Source organism: Salvelinus fontinalis, chromosome 27 (assembly GCF_029448725.1).
Source record: "Salvelinus fontinalis isolate EN_2023a chromosome 27, ASM2944872v1, whole genome shotgun sequence".
NCBI classification, from domain to species: domain Eukaryota; kingdom Metazoa; phylum Chordata; class Actinopteri; order Salmoniformes; family Salmonidae; genus Salvelinus; species Salvelinus fontinalis.
The window spans coordinates 11,946,211-11,967,826 of NC_074691.1; the positions used below are offsets into that span (position 1 = coordinate 11,946,211).

The window sequence follows — 21,616 nt, forward strand, 5'->3', positions numbered from 1 at the left end:
GGGGGGACAGGGCAGGACCAAGTTTAGGAAACGCTGCTCTGAGCCTGTCAATCCATCCTCATTAAAAATCCATGCTCATTTTTTCACATCTTCACTATGGAACGAGTCCACTCCAACCACGTAGAGATAGTGTTTTAGGCACCGTACGCAGCTCCAGTCCAGTTTGAGTTAAAAGAGAGTTGGAGTTGTTGACCCTGCTCTGACCGTAGTGTTTGTGCGGCCATAACAACATCCAGAAACCTGGCGGAGGTCCTGAGCTGACAGAATACAGGTCCTCTCTACAGAGCAGAATAGCAGGGGATCAGACAAGACGACAATCCAACACAGAATACTAAAGACGTTTTATTGTTTCTTTACTTTGTGTGAAAAACACAACATAAATCGCCTCTCATGATTAAGTGGGGAGTCACAAGGCACTGGACCATCTCATGTTATTACAAAGGGAGCAAAATAATGAGCCGCCACCGACTCGTCTTTTATATACATACTCTAGCAGACCAATGATTGCAGAAACACTTGTCTTTTCCCAACACACTCAACAATAAAAGCACTATAAAGCTAAAGTTTATAAAAAGGTAATGTCTGTTGTGTAACAGTTCATGTCTGTTTTCTTCTATGCTGATTTTCAGACTGAATGGCTGTTTAAAGCTTTGGAACACACCACAGCACTGGGGCGTTGCATGGTCAGCCTCAAGAGACCAGACTCTCAGGGTCATCTTGTGCGTCTCAACTCTGACCTAAACATTTGTGGAGTGTGTCCATCTCAATACTCCAGCTGGTGACAGTGGGACCACAGCCATGGAGCTGACACTCCTTCCTTGGTGTGTGTGTTTTACTGGGCCACAGACAGGGGGAGGTTGGAGGGGCCGGGGTTGCTCTGTGGGGCAGGTGAGGACACAGAGGAGGAGGGCTGGGGAACGCTGGCGGCTGCAGGCTCCATCTTGCTAGTGTGGGTGATGAAACGCAGACGGAGCTTCATGGCCGGACGCAGGGTCAAGATGATTTTCTCCACCTGGGAACACACACACACACACACACCATTAGACACAACACTAGGAGACAAGGGATAAGCTGGGAGGAGAATTCAACTAATCTATTCTGTACTAATACTGAGGAGAGAAGCCAACTTCAGCCTCAGACCCTGAAATGAAGTGGGACGTGCAGCAAGTGACTTCAAAGTAAAATACAAGTGGGAATGTTTGGAGGACAAACAAATTAGAATTTCAAATTCGGGGTGTGTTGATATAAATTAGAGGAGGAGGGGAGAGGAGGCGCAGAATACCAATGCAGGACATGACAGAAAACCAAGTGAGCAAACATTGAGGTCAAGGAAAGGCATAAAGTACACATTATTTAGGGGCTAAAGCAACAACAAAAAATCCCACAACTGAAACTTAAGTCAATCTCAGATCGATTGTCTGGGGCTAAGTTAACCTCCCCTTTCATGTAAGAAAGTCATGACCAACATGCTTTTAGGGAAAGAGGATAATTTAGTACATGTATTAAACTGCGAGTTTGACCAATTCCAGTCGCATGGCTTATGGGGTCTGGGATCCTTTAATTGTAGAAAGACTGAGAAGCTCAGTTCTGGTGACCTTTTAAAAGGACATGAGAAAGGACTTAAATATAATTTCCACCTCCAGAAATGGGCCCAGTAACATATTTGTAATAATTCAGTAAAAAATATTAACACATTGGAACATTCTTATAGCCTAAGCATGGTCTATATTATCAGATGTGCTATTAGCAATAAGCATTATCACGTGTAGCCCAACTGATGAAGCATAGCAACTATAAAATGTACAGTGCCTTCAGAAAGTATTCACACTCCTTGACTTTTTGTTGAGGTACAGCCTGAACTTAAAATAGATTACATTGAGATTGTGTCACTGGCCTACACATAATACCCCATCATGTCAAAGTGGAATTATGTTTTAAGAAATGTTGGCAAATTAATAAAAAAACTAAAAGCTGAAATGTCTTAAGTCAATAAGTACTCCACCCCTTTGTTATGGCAAGCCTATATAAGTTCAGGACTAAAAATGTGCTTAACAAGTTGCATAATACGTTGCATGGACTCGTGTGCAAAAATAGTGTTTAACATGATGTTTTTTCATGACAACCTCATCTCTGTACCCCACACACACTGTCTGTAAGGCCCCTTAGTCAAGCAGTGAATTTCAAACACTGATTCAACCACAAAGACCAGGGCGGTTTTCCAATGCCTCGCAAACAAGGGCATCTATTGATAAAGAAGAAAAAAATAATCCAAAACATGCATTCTGTTTGCAAAAAGCCACTAAAGTAAAGCAGCAAAAAATGTGGCAAAGAACTGTACTTTATGTCCTGAACACAAAGCGTTGTTTGTGGCATCTTTTTAGGATAAAAGAAACAGAATAGAGCTAAGCACCGGCAAAATCCTAAAGGAAAACCTGGTTCAGTCTGCTTTCCAACAGACGTTGGGAGACAAATTCACCTTTCAGCAGGAAACACAAGGCCAAACATACACTGGAGTTGCTTACTAAGTTAACACTGAATGTTCCTGAGTGGCCTAGTTACAGTTTTGACTTAAATCCCCTTGAAAATCTATGGCAAGACTTGGCAGTCTATATGAACAACAACCAACTTGACAGAGCTTGAAGAATTTAAAAAATAATGTGCAAACATTTCAAAAACATGTTTTCTCTGTCATCAATTGAATCCATTTTGAATTCAGGCTGTAACACAACAAAATGTGGAATAAGGGGTAGGGATACTTTCTGAAGGCACTTGAAGAATGTCCATCTGCATTTACCCCATAGGACAACGTCCTGATTGTTGTTGTTATTATTAATAATTCATATTTTATTATAAATACATAAATCATTATTCACTCGAAAAATATGTTTATTTTACAAAGTATGTAATTGTTCTTTTAAGATGACACTGCACCTTTAAAAGCTCTGTTGCGCAGCTGCGCTTAAACCATGCTCAAAAATCCGGTTGTAAAACTGCATTTGTAAACGATGCCACACGCTCAATTGAAGGAGTAGAGAAATAAACGTGGCAGCAGTGGAAAACTGGGAGACCACCCTTTCTTAGCAAAGGACAAAAATGGTTTCAAAACATATTTGCCAAAACCGCTTTCAAAAGTGTTTCCCATGATTGCATAAATTGTTGTGCTTTGACTGCTATCAGAATACATGTTTCCCTCCTATGGCCCTCGCAACTTAAATGCGCCTCGAGGGGAATATTTATCTAGCATAGAACACACAAGCCGACTAGGTAAATAGGTGAACTATTCTACTATGGGGTTGTCCGATTTTTGGTTTAAATAACATTACATGGCAAAAATTGTTGAAGTGGAAAGTTACATCCTGAGTGATAAAGTATACGCTTTGAATGACTTTGCCAGCAGCTAAAGTAAGCTACACACAGCTGACTGACTACTGATTACAGACTGTTTCAATCCCTTCTTTTGAACATCACAAGGGCGAACAACATTAACCACAGAGTATTTCTCGAACCTGGTCTTTGACGCTGTCCCCGGTGAACATGTATTTGATGTGGTAGAGGAAGTCACAGATGGGGTCCATGTAGGACAGGTGTTGACTGTGCTGGTCCACAGCCTGTAGCATCTCATAGAACGCCACTCCAATCTGCAGTTCACGACACACACATAAATGCGTAGATCGTTAAGAAAGGCACAGACAAAATCAGTCACTGATTAATGGTGAATCACACATCTGATTAACACAAAGCCAGACTGAAAAACAGGATGAATGGCTATTTCTAAGAATGGATATTTTTGTCAGAGCACTTTCCAGAGGGGTGGCAGGCTGGTCAACAGCAGATACATTCGAGCTGTCCATGGGAAGCCACAGCACAGCCCAGCACAGAGCCACTGCCTCTTGGGAGAGGAGACCACGGACCTTAACTCTCCCTCTCCACAAATAACAGGATTTCTCAGTGAGCCACCTAATCCTCCTTCAACCTAACCAGCTATTGTCCATTTCCTCTCACACACACAGTTTCTCTTTAATGGTCACGGGAGTGTGAAAGGGAATTTAATTGACAGGCCTTTTGTGTGGGATTGTATGGTGTAATAGGGTTGTACTGGGAGATGGAGGAGAGGGGGGTATATATTGACAGGAGTAATCAGTACCTCCAGCATGCAGCGGGTCCTCTCCTGTTGGAAGCGCTGGAGGAAGGGCCCCACTAGGTGGTACACATAGAGGAGCTGGAACTCTGTCTTTACTATGGGCTTCAGCACCTCAGACAGGAACCTGGGGAGGGAGGGGAGAGAATGTTACACTTCTCATAAAGAGACAAAGACTGAAGAGGAGAGGACGGACTGCTCTCTTTCAAAGACATGCTGGGATGGAGGAGGAAGGGACTGAAAAATCTCCCCAGAAATGAAAGAAAGTGATTTGTAAAGCCAAGCACCCGATGTTCAAAAGTGACTAAGGCTCTAACTGTGAGAGCTGTATGCAAATGGAGGGAAGACAGTGGAGGCACCGAATTTGAATGATAATTGACAGGGTTTTTCTGAATGAACACACAGTGGAATATAAACCAGGTACAGCAGGAACAAAGCCTCAGTGTGTTTGTAGACGACAAAATGGATCCCACTGGGATCTTGTCATGCGTGATCTGTGTTCCAGAAGCTTCAGCGTGATGCATACACACTCGCTGCCCGAGCCTCAGGCGGTGCTCTGTTGTCAGAACGGTGATGAAGACAGCTCGGGGATAGCAGCAACCTGCCTGTCACAACAATGTGATAGAGCTTCCACACGAACACAAACACCGGCTGAGAGCCGTCACAAAGGTAATGACTGTCTGGCAAGGAGAGGTCATCGTATATATATATATATATTGCCCACTCATACTGATGAGCTTTTGAATATAAATTGCTTTCGTAGTATTTCTGGTTGCTTTTTAAATTAAATCTCAAAGACAACAATATTGGGTTTCCCAAGTGGCGCAGCGCTCTAGGGCGTCACTACAGACCCGGGTTCGATCCCGGACTGTGTTACAGCTGGCCATGACCGTTAGACCCATGAGGCGGCGCACATTTGGCCCAGCGTCATCCGGGTAAGGGGAGGGTTCAGCCGGCCATGGATATCCTTGTCCGATTGCGCTCTGGCGACTCCTTGTGGCGGGCTGGGCAAGCCGACTCCAGTCGCCAGCTGGGCGGTGTTTCCTCTGACACATTGGTGCGGCTGGCTTCCGGGTAAAGCGAGCAGTGTGTCAAGAAGCAGTGCGGCTTGGCAGGGTCGCGTTTCAGAGGACGCGTGGCTCGCAACTTTCACTTCTCCCGCGAGTCCGTAGGGGGGGTTGCAGCGATTGGAAAAGACTAAATGCCAATTGAATATTACAAAATTGGGGAGAACAAGGGGTAAAAGGTTACAATATTTCATCATCAGTGAAATCTGAGATACTATGCAGGTAGAACATGCACAGAAATGTTATTGGACCAAAGAGAATGAAGGCATATATGCACCAATTCCTGAAATTAGAATCCCCATGCTCATTCCAATTTAAGGGCACATTAATCATCATTAGCATCACATAATGTCAGAAAGCTGTAGCCAGCCCAGTAGATAGTGTACCATACTTCTGTCTCATTCCAAGGCATTTCCATCTGCTTCATAGTAATGTAATCCCAGCAGGCCAGGGCTCTGCTGTCATTTCACATGACAGTCCGGCAGAGACACAGGAGCACAAGGGCACTTGCTGACACATCAGGGAGCATAACTATTTGGGCTTGAAGTCCAGCGAAGCCTGAACACACAGTGTTCTAGGGGAAGATATTCCCAGGCTAGATGAGATGGCCTGCTAAGCTAAGCCTGAGCTGGGAGGCAGCAGGACTATCCCACTGTGTCCAGATAAAACACGGGGTAGGAGTGAAGCAGACAGAATCTTAACTAAACCCCATCTGATATAAGTCAGGAGTGAGCAGCTTGGGCTGAGGGAGGAGACAAGATGGTGGGGATGGAGGGAGGAGAGGTAAGAGGGAGCAGGCTAGAGGGGCTCTTTCCTCCCAAATTGTACACTTGTTCACTTCCCTTCAGTCATTTGAAAGTAAATGGCCTTTTGTCAATTAGATTTGCTCACCTCCTGCGTCCTCTCTCCCTTCCTTTGAAGGTCAAAGTTAATCGAGTAGTCGCTGAGAGTGAACCTGGATGAAAATACGCTTGCTTTAATTGAGATGGGTCCTTCTCCGCGTCGTTAGGAAAATGACGTTTACAGGGCTGGATCCCAAAATAAATGTGGAAAGTGATGGAAACAAATGAGGTTAGTAGTTCCAGATATTTTATAGATAAAAACGATATGCTACATATTGTTTTAAAAGAGGGCATGTTTTCTCCTCTGACAAAACAAAAGCTGATTCAAAGTGGGCGTGGCAGATTTCAAAAATATTCCCACGGTAGGATATACATGAGTATCCTCGATGAAAGGTGGCTATTGAGGAGGGGAGGACACTCTTCTGTTCACCTACTAACGAATTACCACTTTCCTCGACCACAGGGAGATGCTGGTGGACCAGGACTAGAAGGCTGGAGAACAGCTAATCAGGGAGATGCTGGTGGACCAGGACTAGAAGGCTGGAGAACAGCTAATCAGGGGACTGCTGGTAGACCAGAACTAGAAGGCTGGAGAACAGCTAATCAGGGGACTGCTGGTAGACCAGAACTAGAAGGCTGGAGAACAGCTAATCAGGGAGATGCTGGTAGACCAGGACTAGAAGGCTGGAGAACAGCTAATCAGGGAGATGCTGGTAGACCAGAACTAGAAGGCTGGAGAACAGCTAATCAGGGAGATGCTGGTGGACCAGAACTAGAAGGCTGGAGAACAGCTAATCAGGGGACTGCTGGTGGACCAGGACTAGAAGGCTGGAGAACTGCTAATCAGGGGACTGCTGGTGGACCAGGACTAGAAGGCGGGAGAACAGCTAATCAGGGGACTGCTGGTAGACCAGGACTAGAAGGCTGGAGAACAGCTAATCAGGGGACTGCTGGTGGACCAGGACTAGAAGGCTGGAGAACAGCTAATCAGGGGACTGCTGGTAGACCAGGACTAGAAGGCTGGAGAACAGCTAATCAGGGGACTGCTGGTAGACCAGGACTAGAAGGCTGGAGAACAGCTAATCAGGGGACTGCTGGTAGACCAGAACTAGAAGGCTGGAGAACAGCTAATCAGGGGACTGCTGGTAGACCAGAACTAGAAGGCTGGAGAACAGCTAATCAGGGAGATGCAGGTGGACCAGAACTAGAAGGCTGGAGAACAGCTAATCAGGGAGATGCTGGTGGACCAGAACTAGAAGGCTGGAGAACAGCTAATCAGGGGACTGCTGGTAGACCAGGACTAGAAGGCTGGAGAACAGCTAATCAGGGAGATGCTGGTGGACCAGGACTAGAAGGCTGGAGAACAGCTAATCAGGGAGATGCTGGTGGACCAGGACTAGAAGGCTGGAGAACAGCTAATCAGGGAGATGCTGGTGGACCAGAACTAGAAGGCTGGAGAACAGCTAATCAGGGGACTAATGTTGGGTCTTACTTGGGGATGAGGGAGAGCTGTCCGATGCTGGAGTGGTGCCACACTGCGTGGGCCAGGGCCAGCACGTAGCTGCAGTACATCTCAGAGTAGGACTGGTGGCAGGCGGTGAAGTCCAGCAGCGCGAAGGGGTACCCCACCCACTCAGTCTCTGTGGTGAAGCACGGACTGCCCAGCACACTCACGATACGGTCCTGCAGGACCACCCAGTAAGGCTCCTAGAGAGAGGAGAGAGACAGGCAGACACGCATACTGTTTAGCTGACTTGTCAGACCTCAGACAGTTCCAGACAGTTCTCTGGAGTCTGCAGGACGGCTGAAGTCGATGTTTATTTGGGTAAAGCTGTCACTACTGTCTGGCTGCTCAGAATTCCACTGTGAGCAGTAAGAACAACAATTTATGGACCTTGTTTTTCATGGATAGTGGAAACTTGACCACGCGAATGGAAAAAACAGGTTTGCTGTGTGCCGTGAACTAGAGATTTCTGCCGCAATAAGTTGCTGATATGTAACAAAGCCTTTGCGCTAGTGTGTGTGAACAGAGAGGAGTCTTACAGGCAAGGCGGTGATCACCAGGCCGATCGCGTTCATCCAGGCGGTGATGTTCTCCCGAGGCACCAGTGGTTGGCTGTGAGGGAGGCCACATGACATCAGGACAATCAATCACAACACCATACAGATACAGACGCTGTCATGTAGAGGGGCACACAGGTCTAACTGAGCTCTGCAGAAAGCCAACACACCGCAGTGATTCAGCACCACTTCGAGATGACTCATCGTCCATTCCTCGCACAAGAACTTCCGCATAATAATGGAACATTTACACGTGCATCAAGAGAGCACACAAGACTGTGCTTGTTTACATAGCCTAGAGACCTTTCAATCTCCCCTCTAATTGGCTGCTTAGTCCCCCCCCCCCGTTTGACCTATGACCCCATTCTGACCTCTTGAGGACGACGCTGAGCAGGGCGTTGCCCACGTCCTTGCCGGGCACTGCCAGGGCCATCAGCTCCACGCAGGTGACGTGGAGAGCATGGGCGGCCGGGTTGGGGAACTCGTTGAACCTCCAGTCACAGTTAGGGAACGGCCCGGGGGACTTGCCAGCCATCGGTGAGACAGCTGGTCAAGAATGATACTGAAGATACTCATCACTGCGAGAGCAACACCAGCTACACAACAGTGTGTGAACACACCATAGACTTTCATTCTAGGAAAGACCTTCTAGCAATCTTGCACATCAACTAATCCCTCGTAGATGTCGTAAGACTACTTTCATCAGTCTGAACATCCCGACAGAAGGACAGAGACATAGAAAACTGGCTGATAATGATTGACAGGTCAAATGTGCTCCGGAAATAAACAACAGCAAAGGATATTGTCGACGAGGCGTCCGATGAGCTTGCAGTAGTAGGTGTCATCGGGGATCCAGACGTTGTCTTCACGGGGGTTCATGCCACACTTGATGTAGGTCTCACTCAGGCACCAGCCTGGCGCCCGGTTGTCCTTCAGAGAGCTCATGATGGCGTGCACCAGCTTCCTCTTCAGGTTGGTGCGGTCGCGCAGGTGGCGCTCGTAGTAGTGGAGCGTGTTGTACAGGTAGGTCACCGGACGGTCTGGAGACGACACAGAGAAACACACAATTCAGTTCAATTAGACCCTCCATCTGAACTGACCTCATCACATAACATTGTTTCAAGTGCAAGCGTAACATTGATTCATAAAGGGGGTCTTCTATCAGGGCTCTTTCGTGATGTTAGTATACCTCCAGGCTGTATAAACAATCAAAGCAACAGCCCAGGACTTGTCGCCGTGGTCTTGTACCCTTTCCTCACCGTGGAACTTATAGAGTCCTCCCAGGTGGTCCAGTAAGGTCTCCAGTGACTTGGAGACGGGCAGCAGCTCCAGGAAGCGGTGGATGACAATGTCAAAGACGGGCAGGAAGCGCAGGCAGACGTTACCAAAGTAGATGGGCAGGTAGTGGGACTGCTGCTGCATGGGCGGGTTCACCTGCTCGGCCAATCCCTCAAAGTACAGCTTCTCCGGGTATTTCTGTTACAATAGGGAAGAAAACAAGAGTCCAAGTCAAATGGAACTGTATCACCTGCAAGCTTTATTAAAAGAGCAAGCTTGGGAGCAGTGAAACAGTGAGTGGAGGTCATTTAAATCACCACAGCAGAACAGATGGAGACTTAACCCAGCTAACTCCACAGAAAGCTCGGATGAGATCCCAGCACAGCCAATGTAAATGTCACATTTAAAAAGGGCCAAATGTCAACAGGCAACGGTGCAGGCTGAGCTATAGTGGCCTCCCGTTGACATTTACATTCGTATCGCCTTGAGCCCCTCTCTGGTTCTTTTCAGACTGTCTTTCAGGCAGCGCTGCTCTTTCCATGCTGGAGCTGTCAGTCAGAGCTCCAGGGTTGGGGCCAGTACGGTACCTTGTGGTAGGCCATGTGCTTGGTGTGCCAGTCGCTCTGCAGCCAGTGCTCGGGGGCGTTCTCCTTCACGAAGTCAGAGACACGGTTGCGGAAGTCGTTGGGCTTGAGGAGGAGGAGCTGGATGATGAAGTAGCAGACCTGGGCCTCGTTACCCTCGTGACTCCTCATGGCCTGGAAGGGGAGATAAGATCGAGGGAAGCGATGGGAACGAGGGCGAGATTAGTAGGGAACTAAACATTGTAATATAACAACCAGTTTTATATTGAACAATGCGATATTCATGTACATGATCTGAAAACGTAATTATTTATCATGTGATTGAAGCTTTCAAAGGCTTCATTTGAGGTGAACCATATGACTGGCCCATAGTTTCATCTCGTCCTTACCAGACACAGGATGAGTCTGTCCAGCGTGACAATGTTGTACTTCCACACCATGTCGTTGAGGATCTCGATACACTTGTTGAGCTGCTGGCCACCGGCCGACGTGGAGAACTCATAGACCAGGAAGTCTGCAAACGTCCTGACATGGGCCACCAGCGCCCGCGCCCCAATCCTCTCCAGAACCCTGGGGCAAGACAGGACACACGGCTGGTCAGGAGGATGGCCTTGTGTCACAACACACAGACATAATGACACATGCACAGTCACACACACGTCAAATTGACATAATGTACAGAACCATTGCTTGTTTACCATGAGTCATAATAACTAGTGAGTATTCATTCCTCTGAATTCAAAAGGCCATCTGTCAATAACATAATTACTTCATGATTCAATGCAAAGCTGTTCTCAAACACCATCAGCACCCTTACAGCAATCAACACAAACAACACCCAGCAAACAGCTCTCTGACACCATCTGCTTCAGTGTGTTCCCCTCAACAGCATCCAGAAGCTTAGAGCCAAGCTTAGGGCCCACAGCAGCCGTTCCCAGTGCTAGTGCCCCCTGTGGCAGCCTTCCTACCACCCCATCTGGCCCTACCACAACCACAACCACCGATCTCTCCCAATCTATTTAGAGGACAGAAGGAGAGCAGTTTTACTGTACTGGCTCTGTTGCATTAACAGGCTGTCATTACCAGCAGCCAGTTACCACAAAAGCAAAGTCCTTAGTCACTTCTTAAAAGCCCTGTTGCAAAATACCTTTCACTGGCGGTAAATCATATTACAAATGGTGGCGTGCGGTGCATGACTGCCCACTCGAGGAAAGCTATCACTCGACTGGGTAGTGACGTAAAGAGTCGGAGGCAGGTTTACAGTAGACGAGGCTATTCGCATCCCTCACACTCAAACTCTGTTGGGGACAGAGGGAGAGGCCACGGATTCTTTCCTACAGACGAGAGACGGAGAGAGAAAGAGGGAGAGTTGGAAATAAAGTGTCAGGGAGGGAGAGAGAGAGGGGTATAGAAGGTGCTTAGGAGAGAGTAACTGAGTGTTTAAGAACTTTTGCAGACTCCCTCCGGAGGGTTATGCAAACAGCAGCCCTTCACAGCCATTTCACCCCCCCCGCCTGGTGATAAGCAGAAGAGCTCTGCTCTTCAATCGCCTCAAACCCCTGACCTGCAGAGAGAGCAGACAGCAGATAGCCTCCACGGAACAGTAGCACTCATCACATAACCAATCCCTTGAGCCGGATTGCGGGTTGTGTGCTGATTTCCACACTAAGATGGAATCAGCAACAGCACTTTAGCAGCTTGGCACTGGCTACCGGTTGTCAGGTAGTCGCCACGACTTGTGCTTCAGAAAGCACTTTAAAAACTGCCTTGCTGGTACAGACTGTGTCTGGGGGGAAAAAAATTCTGAGAAATAAATTAAAAAGACGAGATGATAGCGGCAGCGGAGCTGTATTGGTGTTGTCGGAGCGTGTAAAGATCATTATCTCTCAGCGCTCGTGATCAGAATGACAAGTGGGATGTGTGTGTGGGGTCAGGCATCTCCATCCACACAACTGTCTTCTGTCTGGAGGGAGCAGCTGCACCCCACGGAAGCCACGCCCTCTGTTCCCCACTCACTTAACATTCACAGAGCTCAGCCAATCAGAATGTTGACCTCATTAAAATGGTCCCAGGTTACCTTATATTTATTAATGACCAAATATCAGCAGGATAATGAGAACAAATCCACAGTACGTGGCTTTGCTACCGTTAAATATGAATTGATAGCCTGATGTTGAACCTGAAACATTGATTAATGTGCACTGTCCCTGGCAAATACATTTCATAAATGCACAAATAAAATGGTTAAGTGTTGTGCAACCGTAGAATAGAAAAGAAGTGAATACTTTGTGGTGTACCTGAAGCCGATCTGGTTGATGTGGTCAGTCTCCAGCAGCATCTTCCACAGTAGACACAGGAAGAGGGGCGGCGATCCCTGCATGGAGAAGTGGGTGATGATGTCGTTCTCGTTGGTCATGCTCTTCCACTTCCTGTATTCCTCCTCCACGTTCTTCTTCAGGTTGAAGCGGCTCTCCTGGGGAACGTTGTTCTGCTTGAAGAACGCCTGAGGGAACACGCACACAGAGATGTATTTTTTCTTTCCTTCTGTGAAAATGATAAATACTCATATGTTCCACTGGGACTTTGTGTCCGTCTGTCATCTGAAAAATATGAATGGGCTCAGTCTGTGTGTAGGTACCATTAATATAACATATTCACATATATATTGAAATAGGATTCTCTCAGTCAATAATTCTCTATGGCTGCCCACTGTAGAAATAAACCCAAATCCCAATTGACTCTCTCTCTGTACCTGAAGAGGAGCAGGGAAGCAGCTCAGGGTGTGAGAGGCCCAGTTGTGAGGAGTAAAGTTCATGATGGTCTGCAGGATGTCCTTACACCACGTACCCTGGATGGAGTCGGAGCCTGTGAAGAAATCTGGACCAGAGAAAGCAGCGGAAGGAAAATTAGTCTTGGGTTAGGAAAACGTTTTGTTAATGCTGACCTACTAGTCAGCGTTACGCTGACCTATGATGAGTTTCACAGCCATTATCAGACACGTGTTAAATGTTGAACTGACAATACATATACAGCGCCAGTCAAAAGTTTGGACACACCTACTAATTCCAGGATTTTTCTTTATCGTTACTATTTTCTACATTATAGAATAATAGTGAAGACATCAAAACTAGGAAATAACACATATGGTATCATGTAGTAACCACAAAAGTGTAATATTTTTTAGATTGGAGATATATTTTATATTTTTCAAAGTAGCCACCCTTTGCCTTGATGACAACTTTGCATACTCTTGGCATTCTCTCAACCAGCTTCATGAGGAATGCTTTTCCAACAGTCTTGAAGTAGTTCCCACATATGCTGAGCACTTGTTGGCTGCTTTGTAAAAAAAACATTTATTTTGTATTTAACCTTTATTTAACTAGGCAAGTCAGTTAAGAACAAATTCACAATGACTGCCTACCAAAGGCTTCCTGCGAGGACAGCGGCTGGGATAAATATATATATATTTATATATATGACAAAACACACATCACGAGACAAAACACAACACTACATAAAGGGAGACCTAAGATAACATAGCATTGCAGCAACACAGCATGGTAGCAGCACAACATGGCAGCAGCACAAAACATGGTACAAACATTATTGGGCAGAGACAACAGCACAAAGGGCAAGAAGGTAGAGACAACAACACATCACGCGAAGCAGCCACAACTGTCAGTAAGAGTGTCCATGATTGAGTCTTTGAATGAAGAGATTGAGATAAAACTGTCCAGTTTGAGTGTGTTGCAGCTCGTTCCAGTCGTGAGCTGCAGCGAACTGAAAAGACGAGCGACCCAGGGATGTGTGAGCTTTGGGGACCTTTAACAGAATGTGACTGGCAGAACAGTTTTGGAGGATGAGGGCTGCAGTAAATATCTCAGATAGGTGGGAGTGAGGCCTAAGAGGGTTTTATAAATAAGCATCAACAAGTGGGTCTTGCGACAGGTATACAGAGAAGTATAGAGTGCAGTGATGTGTCCTATAAGGAGCATTGGTGGCAAATCTGATGGCCTATAAATTGCAATCACCATCACACTGCCCTATCCCATCTGGACAAAAATAATACCTATGTAAGAATGCTGTTCATTGACTACAGCTTAGCATTCAACACCACAGTACCCTCCAAGCTCATAAAGCTGGAAGCCCTGGGTCTCAACCCCACCCTGTGCAACTGGGCCCTGGACTCTGACGGGCCGCCCCCAGGTGGTGAAGGTAGGAAATAACATCTCCACTTCGCTGACCCTCAACACTGGGGCCCCACAAGAGTGTGTGCTCAGCCCTCTCCTGTACTCCCTGTTCACCCACGACTGCGTGGCCATGAATATCTCCAACTCAATCATCAAGTTTGCAAACAACACAACAGTAGTGGGCTTGATTACCAACAACGACTAGACAGCCTACAGGGAGAAGGTGAGGGCACTCGGAGTGTGGTGTCAGGAAAACAACCTCTCACAACAAAACAAAGGACATGATCGTGGACTTCAGGAAACAGCAGAGGGAGCCCCCCCCCCCCCCCCCCCAATCCACATCGAAGGGACAGCAGTGGAGAAGGTGGAAAGTTTTAAGTTCTTGGGCGTACACATCAAACAAACTGAAATGGTCCACCCACCTCAGGAGGCTAAAGAAATGTGTCTTGTCACCCAAAACCCTGACAAATTTTTACAGATGCACAATCGAGAGCCTCCTGCGCGCTGTATCACAGCCTGGTATGGCAACTGCACCGCCCTCAACGGCAAGGCTCTCCAGAGGGTGGTGCGGTCTGCACAACACATCACCGGGGGCAAACTACCTGCCCTCCAGGACACCTACAGCACCCGATGTCACAGGAAGGCCAAAAAGATCATCATGGTCAATAACAACCCGATCAACTGCCTGTTCACCCCGCTATCACCCAGAAGGGAAGGTCAGTACAGGTGCATCAAAGCTGGGACCAAGACATAGAAGCTGTTTTTCAATCTCAAGGCCATCAGACTACTAAACAACAATCACTAACTCAGAGGCTGCTGCCTACATTGAGACCCAATCACTTGACACTTTAATAAATGGATCACTAGTCACTTTAAACAATGCCACTTTAATAATGTTAACAATTCTTTTATTACTCATATCACATGTATATACTGTATTTTATACAATCTACTGCACCTTGCCTATGCCACTCGGCCATCGCTCATCCATATACTTATATGTGCATATTCTCATTCACCCCTTTAGATGCGTGTGTATTAGGTAGTTGGGGAATTGTTAGCTATTACTGCACCGTTGGAATTAGAAACCCAAGCATTTCGCTACACTTGCATTAACATCTGCTAACCATGTGTATGTGACCAATACAATTTGATTTATAAATTACGTCTCCGTAATCTAGCATGGGTAGATTTTCCTTCCAAACCATCTCAATTGGGTTGAGGTCGGGTGATTGTGGAGGGCAGTTCATCTGATGCAGCACTCCATCACTCTACTTGGTGAAATAGCCCTTACACAGCCTAGAGGTGTGTTTTGGGCCATTGTCCTGTTGAAAATCAAATGATAGTCCTACTAAGTGCATACCAGATGGGATGGCGTATCGCTGCAGAATGCTGTGGTAGCCATGCTGGTTTAGTGGGTCTTGAACTCTAAATAAATCACAGAGAGCGTCATCAGCAAAGCACCCCCACACCTCCTCCTCCATGCTCCACGGTGGGAACCACACGAGGAGATCATCCGTTCACCTACTCTGCTTCTCACAAAGACACGGTGTTTGGAACCAAAAATCTCACATTTGGACTCATCAAACCAATGGACAGATTTTCACCAGTGTAATGTCCATTGCTCGTGTTTCTTGGCCCAAGCGTCTTCATATAGTTGTCCTTAAGTAGTGGTTTCTTTGCAGCAATTCGACCATGAAGGCCTGATTCACACAGTCTCCTCTGAACAGTTGATGTTGAGATGTGCCTGTTAATTTAAGAATTTATTTGGGCTGCAATCTGAGGTATAGTTAACTCTAATGAATTTATCCTCTGTAGCAGAGATAACTCTGGGTCTTCCTTTCCCTCATGAGAGCCAGTTTCATCATAGCGCTTGATGGTTTTTGCGACTGCACGTTAAGAAACTTTAAAAGTAGTTGACATTTTCTGGATTGACTGACCTTGCCTTAAAGTAATGATGGACTGTTGTTTCTCTTTGCTAATATGAGCTGTTCTTGCCATAATATGGACTTGGTCTTTTACCGAATAGGGCTATCTTCTGTATACCACCCATACCATGTCACAACAAACACATTAAGGAAATAAATTCCACTAATTAACTTAAGGCAGACCTGTTAATTGAAATGCATTCCAGGTGACTACCTCATGAAGCTGGTTGAGAGAATGCAAGAATGTGCAAAGCTGTCTATGTCGGATGTGGCAGGGCTGGCAAACTATTAAAGAATTACAAAGGGAAACCTCGCCGCCAGCTGCCCAGTGAGGCAAGCCTACCAGACTAGCTAAATACCTTTTATGCTCGCTTCGAGGCAAGCAACGCTGAAGCATTCATGAGCGCACCAGCTGTTCCGGAGGACTGTGTGATCACGCTCTCCGTAGCCGATGTCAGCAAGACCTTTAAACAGGTCAACATTTACAAGGCCGCGGGGCCAGACGGATTACCAAGGCGTGTACTAAGAGCATGCGCGGACCAACTGTCAAGTGTCTTCACAGACAGTTTCAACCGCTTCCTGACCCAGTCTGTAATACCCACATGTTTCAAGCAGACCACCATAGTCCCTGTGCTCAAGAATGCGAAGGTAACCTGCCTAAATGACTACTGCCCCATAGCTCTCGCCAGTAGCAATGAAGTGCTTTGATAGGCTGGTCATGGCTCACATCAACACCATCATCTCAGAAATCCTAGACCCACTCCAATTTGCATACCGTCCCAACAGATCCACAGATGACGCAATGATGACGTTCATCACTAAGCTAAGGACCCTGGGACTAAACACCTCCCCCTGGAATTCCTGACGGACCGCTCCCAAGTGGTTCGGGTAGGCAACAACACATCTGCCACGCTGATCCTCAACACCGGTTCCCCTCAGGGGTGCGTGCTTAGTCCCCTCCTGTACTCCCTATTCACCCACGACTGTGTGACCAAGCATGACTCCAACACCATTATTAATGACAACGATGAGACAGCCTATAGGGAGGAGGACAAGGACCTGTCAGTGTGGTGCCAAGCCAACAACCTCTCCCTTAAATGTGAGCAAGACAAAGGAGACGATCATGGACGACAGGAAAAGGCGGGCCGAACAGGCCCCCATTAACATCGATGGAGCTGTAGTGGAGCGGGTCGAGAGTTTCAAGTTCCTTGGTGTCCACATCACCAACAAACTACCATCATCCAAACACACTAAGACAGTCATGAAGCGGGCACGACAACACCTATTCCCCCTCAGGAGACTGAAAAGATTTGGCATGAGTGCCCAGATCCTCAAAAAGTTCTACAGCTGCAACATCGAGAGCATCCTGACCAGTTGCATCAACACCTGTTATGGCAACTGCTTGGTATCTGACTGTAAGGGGCTACAGAGTGTAGTCCAACCAGGACCTATATATCAAGCGGTGTCAGAGGAAGCCCCCCCCGAAAATTGTCTAAGACTCCAGTCAGCCAAGTCATAGACTGTTCTCTCTGCTATCGCACGGCAAGCGGTACTGGAGCGCCAAGTCTAGGTCCAAAAGGCTCCTTAACAGCTTCTACCCCCAAGCTATAAGACTGCTTAACAATTAATCAGATGGCCACCCGGATTATTTACATGGACCCCTCCCCCCTTGGTTTTTACACTGCTGCTACTCGCTGTTTATCATCTATGCATAGTCACTTTACCCCTACCTAAATGTACAAATAACCCAGCACATTTACTCGGTACCGGTGGCCCCTGTATATAGCCTCGTTATTGTTATGTAATTCTAACTGTGTTACTGTTTATTTAGTAAATATTTTCTTAACTATTTCTTGAACTGCACTGTTGGTTCAGGGCTTGTAAAGTATACATTTCACGGTAATGTCTACACCTGTTGTATTCGGTGCATGTGACAAACACAATTTGATTTGAAGGCAAAGGGTGGCTACTTTGAAGAAGCTCAAATATAAAATATATTTTCAGTTGTTTAACACTTTTTGGGTTATTACATGATTCTATGTGTGTTATTTCATAGTTTTGTCTTCACTATTGTTCTACAATGTAGAAAAATAGTAAAAATAAAGAAAAATCCTTGAATGAGTAGGAGTGTCCAAACTTTTGACTGGTACTATAAGTTAGATAGAGGCAGACCTGTGACGTGGGTGGCTCTGGCCAGAGTCAGGATGAGGGCACGGTTGAGCTCCTCAGATTCAGCTGACAGCACCGTTTTGGGGTCACTGAGGAAGCGGGTGAACTGAGGCTGAACCTCGGAACTCCCCAACGCTGTGATCAACCTTAACGCTGTGCTCTCAACACTGAGGACACAGAAACAGAAATACAAAAAAAGGTTACTTTTATTTCACAGTAAAAGGTCGTGGTTATGTATAGAGTTAAGTCTTCTCAAAACGCTGACCCATTTCTATGTTTATATGGAACGTTTTAATTGAATTGGCAATGATTGAATAACGTCCGCTCAATAGCACATCATTCCTCTTATAGCACCTTGGCTTGCACTGGCTTGACCACAGAGTATAGACTAGTACTAAATCCTTTCTGGTCTTATGTATCTGTGATTGTAATGAGCCATCCCTGCCTGCGCAGGAGCTCAAGGACCTGTAACCCCTGTGGTGCTGAGTTTTTACTGGTCAAATGACCTAAACAGGAAATATTCAGGCCTCTAGTTATAGTATATGACTACACCTAGGGTGTTGAGTGTTTCCTGGTCAGATTAAGGTTGCATAAAACATCTTAAATGTTTCCCTTAAGGAATTATAATGTTCCCTTACCTAAGGGAAATAGGTTAAGGGTATTGCATAGAGCTCCTAAAATATTCCCTTACGTAAGGGCACACTTCAAGGGGTTTTATGGTGGTTTGAAAGCATGTACTGCAGAAAGAGTATCTGGTTACCACGGAGACGGCCTGATTCACTGACTAAACATCTTGTCAAAGAGATCGTATTTATTTTGTGAGATCGTAAAACAGGATAACCAAATTGCTTCAGATGATAAACCATTACTCTACTACTTTCTAGCACGTCAAGCTAGCTTACAGAGTAGCTAGCTTTGTAGCCATGGATTGTGCATCTTCCATTGTTTAGCTAAGTAGCTAGCTGGTTGAAGTTTTCCTTTTGTAACCAGAGCAGATGAAAGCAACCTTCACCTCCAAAATTACTGTTTACATTGATATCCATACTGAATGAAGCAGTTCAGGGACCTCATGGGCACCCTTAACCTTTTCACTTAATTTAACGGGGAAATTCACCTTAAAATGTTTTGTGCACCTGACTTAAAGTTAAGGAAACTTTAAGGGAAAGGATAAGGGTAAAATTGACTTAAGTTGTTTTATGCAACCAGGACCTGACCCTAAAAATTGTGTCTGACTGTGCCTGATCTTGTAGTTACTGACCAGAGGTGCAGCTGGTTCTGGTTGGTCTGGGGCACGGCGGCCAGCGAGTGCAGGTGGCTGAGCAGCTGGACGCGGTAGTGGGGCTGGATGTGGTGCATACGGTAGCTGAACATCTCCAGCAGAGTGTGAAGGATGCCCCAGGCGTGGGACTTGAACACGTTGGGCAGGAGCTGGCCTGGTAAAACAAGACACCATGTTGTTGCAGTTAGAACATCTGTGATGCATTTGGAATACAGTTAATCTGGCCATGCTGCTCGCTCAGGCCAGGGTCGTGTTCAGCAGGGAGAAAAGTTTTTGTTATGGTGTGCCTTTCGGAACATGAACCAGGTCTCTTTCGGGGAAAAAATGCAGGCAGGGATTGATAAGCTCTGTAAGGGGATTCAGAGTTTGCAGGACTTACTGATGAATCCTTTGATGCCCAGAGATTCTATCTCCATGTAGACCAGCAGTCTGCTGTAGGTCTCCACCAGGGCTGGGGCCAGGGCGATGCTGGACTTGGCGTGGGCCAACTTGATCACCCGAGTGGCGATGCTATGGATCAGGCTTGAAGTACAGGGGAAATGTAAATGAGACTTGACCACTGTATGCAGTTTTCACCTTATATATTATGCTTTGATCACTAAACTGTCAGAATACTGCTTATGCAAGTGTTGGTATTTGTAGAGAATAGCTGAATGTTCAAGGCATTATAGGCTCAGAAATTGGAGATGGCTTTATTGTAAAATGAATAAGCACTGAATCCACTAAAGCCGCTAGAGCAGATGATTTTTCATTAGCGACAACATCTTGTCAAAAAAACAAAAAAAACACTCGCCGGTAAAAAATTGCTTTTAGGTTGAAATGGACGGATGCTGTTTAAACTCATCATTATCTCCATTCTCCATTCTTTTGATAGTAAATGGCAACTAACAACAGGGAGAATAGAACAGTGATCAACAGAAGAGGGAGAAGACATCACGCTGCAACGCTCTCATCTGTTCTTTGTAATCTAGCACAGAGCCATTTCATACACCCTGGGCTACACTAAACCCGAGCGAGGGAAAATGACTAGAGTTTAAATGTTATATGTTTAAATAAAAACAAATTATCCAAGCCTTCTTGCATTTTAAATAGGGCAGTATAAATGTGAATAAAATTGCATAATGGTGTGTCCTTAAAAAAAACATGGCAGGGGTCTAGAATAATGCATTGTAAAGTAGATTATTTTTAGCACAGCATTTCAAGCTGTTTTTTTTTAAAACTTAATTAAAAACATCATAGGACACATCCTCAAGTTTTCCTGTAAGCCTCTCACACTGAGGATGTTCCATTCTTAATTCAATAACCCCTAGTAAGAGCTCCAACTAAATTAAGTATTACTGTTGATGTTGCGGTGATATCCTGACAGCACCATTGAAAGGGGCAGTAGTAGTCTTTGTAGGGACTATAGAGATATACAGTATCTCTATGGTAAGTATAGCCCACCTCATCTTGGCGTGGACGGTGAGGGAGTCTAGGAGGTTCATGGGTAGTGGTGTGACGGAGCCTGATGCGGTACAGTTGGTGCCAGGCAGGGTGATGCGCATGCTGCCGTTGCCATAGATAGTCTCCACAAGCACGCCCATGGGCAGAGTGAAGCACTCCGAGTTCGTGGAGTAGGCATTACACAGCAGGGCGATCTTATAGTCTGTCATCCCCAGGGACTTGTTCCTCAGGCTCTGCTGGAGAAACCTAAACACACATGGACAGGTAAAAATATTATAGGGGATAGGAGGGAGGCAAGCAGTTTAAATGCAATCGAATCCCAGATTTGAGATGTTGCTTTTATCTCAAACTGCCGATTAAGGCATCACAAATCATGCATTTGTGAGTTACATTGCAAGTTGGTGACCACTGACTACAAACACTATTAGACTGGCTGCCTAAGTGATTACTTATGAGCGTTCTAGTAGACAACATGACAGACAAGAGCTGGTGTTAAGTACATACTGACCTCTAAAGGTAGAGCTGCTGTTTTGACATTCTCTCTTTTCCCGTGGGACCTGCTGCCTGGACCACTGAATACTCGGCTATGAAAAGCCAACTGACATTTACTCCAGAGGTGTTGACCACTGCGGTTGTT

At 46.0% G+C, this 21,616-nt stretch overlaps 1 protein-coding gene across 4 annotated transcripts in view; it reads right to left on the reverse strand.

The window, feature by feature from the left end:
• Positions 1 to 329: 329 nt before the first annotated feature.
• med23 (mediator complex subunit 23) overlaps positions 330 to 21,616 on the reverse strand; it is a 34,697-nt gene continuing 13,410 nt past the window's right edge. For 2 of the 4 annotated variants that reach the window (XM_055884771.1, XM_055884769.1), the window contains 16 exons: positions 20,980 to 21,225; positions 19,916 to 20,058; positions 19,516 to 19,690; positions 18,261 to 18,424; positions 12,723 to 12,847; positions 12,268 to 12,473; positions 10,360 to 10,540; positions 9,974 to 10,144; positions 9,368 to 9,584; positions 8,912 to 9,148; positions 8,480 to 8,645; positions 8,091 to 8,163; positions 7,540 to 7,754; positions 4,145 to 4,265; positions 3,507 to 3,638; positions 330 to 1,012 (listed from right to left, as the gene is read on the reverse strand). In XM_055884771.1, the coding sequence (XP_055740746.1) occupies positions 833 to 1,012; positions 3,507 to 3,638; positions 4,145 to 4,265; positions 7,540 to 7,754; positions 8,091 to 8,163; positions 8,480 to 8,645; positions 8,912 to 9,148; positions 9,368 to 9,584; positions 9,974 to 10,144; positions 10,360 to 10,540; positions 12,268 to 12,473; positions 12,723 to 12,847; positions 18,261 to 18,424; positions 19,516 to 19,690; positions 19,916 to 20,058; positions 20,980 to 21,225 (2,752 nt within the window). In that variant the 3' untranslated portion in view covers positions 330 to 832. Of the gene's footprint in view, positions 1,013 to 3,506; positions 3,639 to 4,144; positions 4,266 to 7,539; positions 7,755 to 8,090; positions 8,164 to 8,479; positions 8,646 to 8,911; positions 9,149 to 9,367; positions 9,585 to 9,973; positions 10,145 to 10,359; positions 10,541 to 12,255; positions 12,474 to 12,722; positions 12,848 to 18,260; positions 18,425 to 19,515; positions 19,691 to 19,915; positions 20,059 to 20,979; positions 21,226 to 21,616 lie in introns of all 4 variants that reach the window. The other 2 variants (XM_055884770.1, XM_055884768.1) reach the window with 1 other exon arrangement.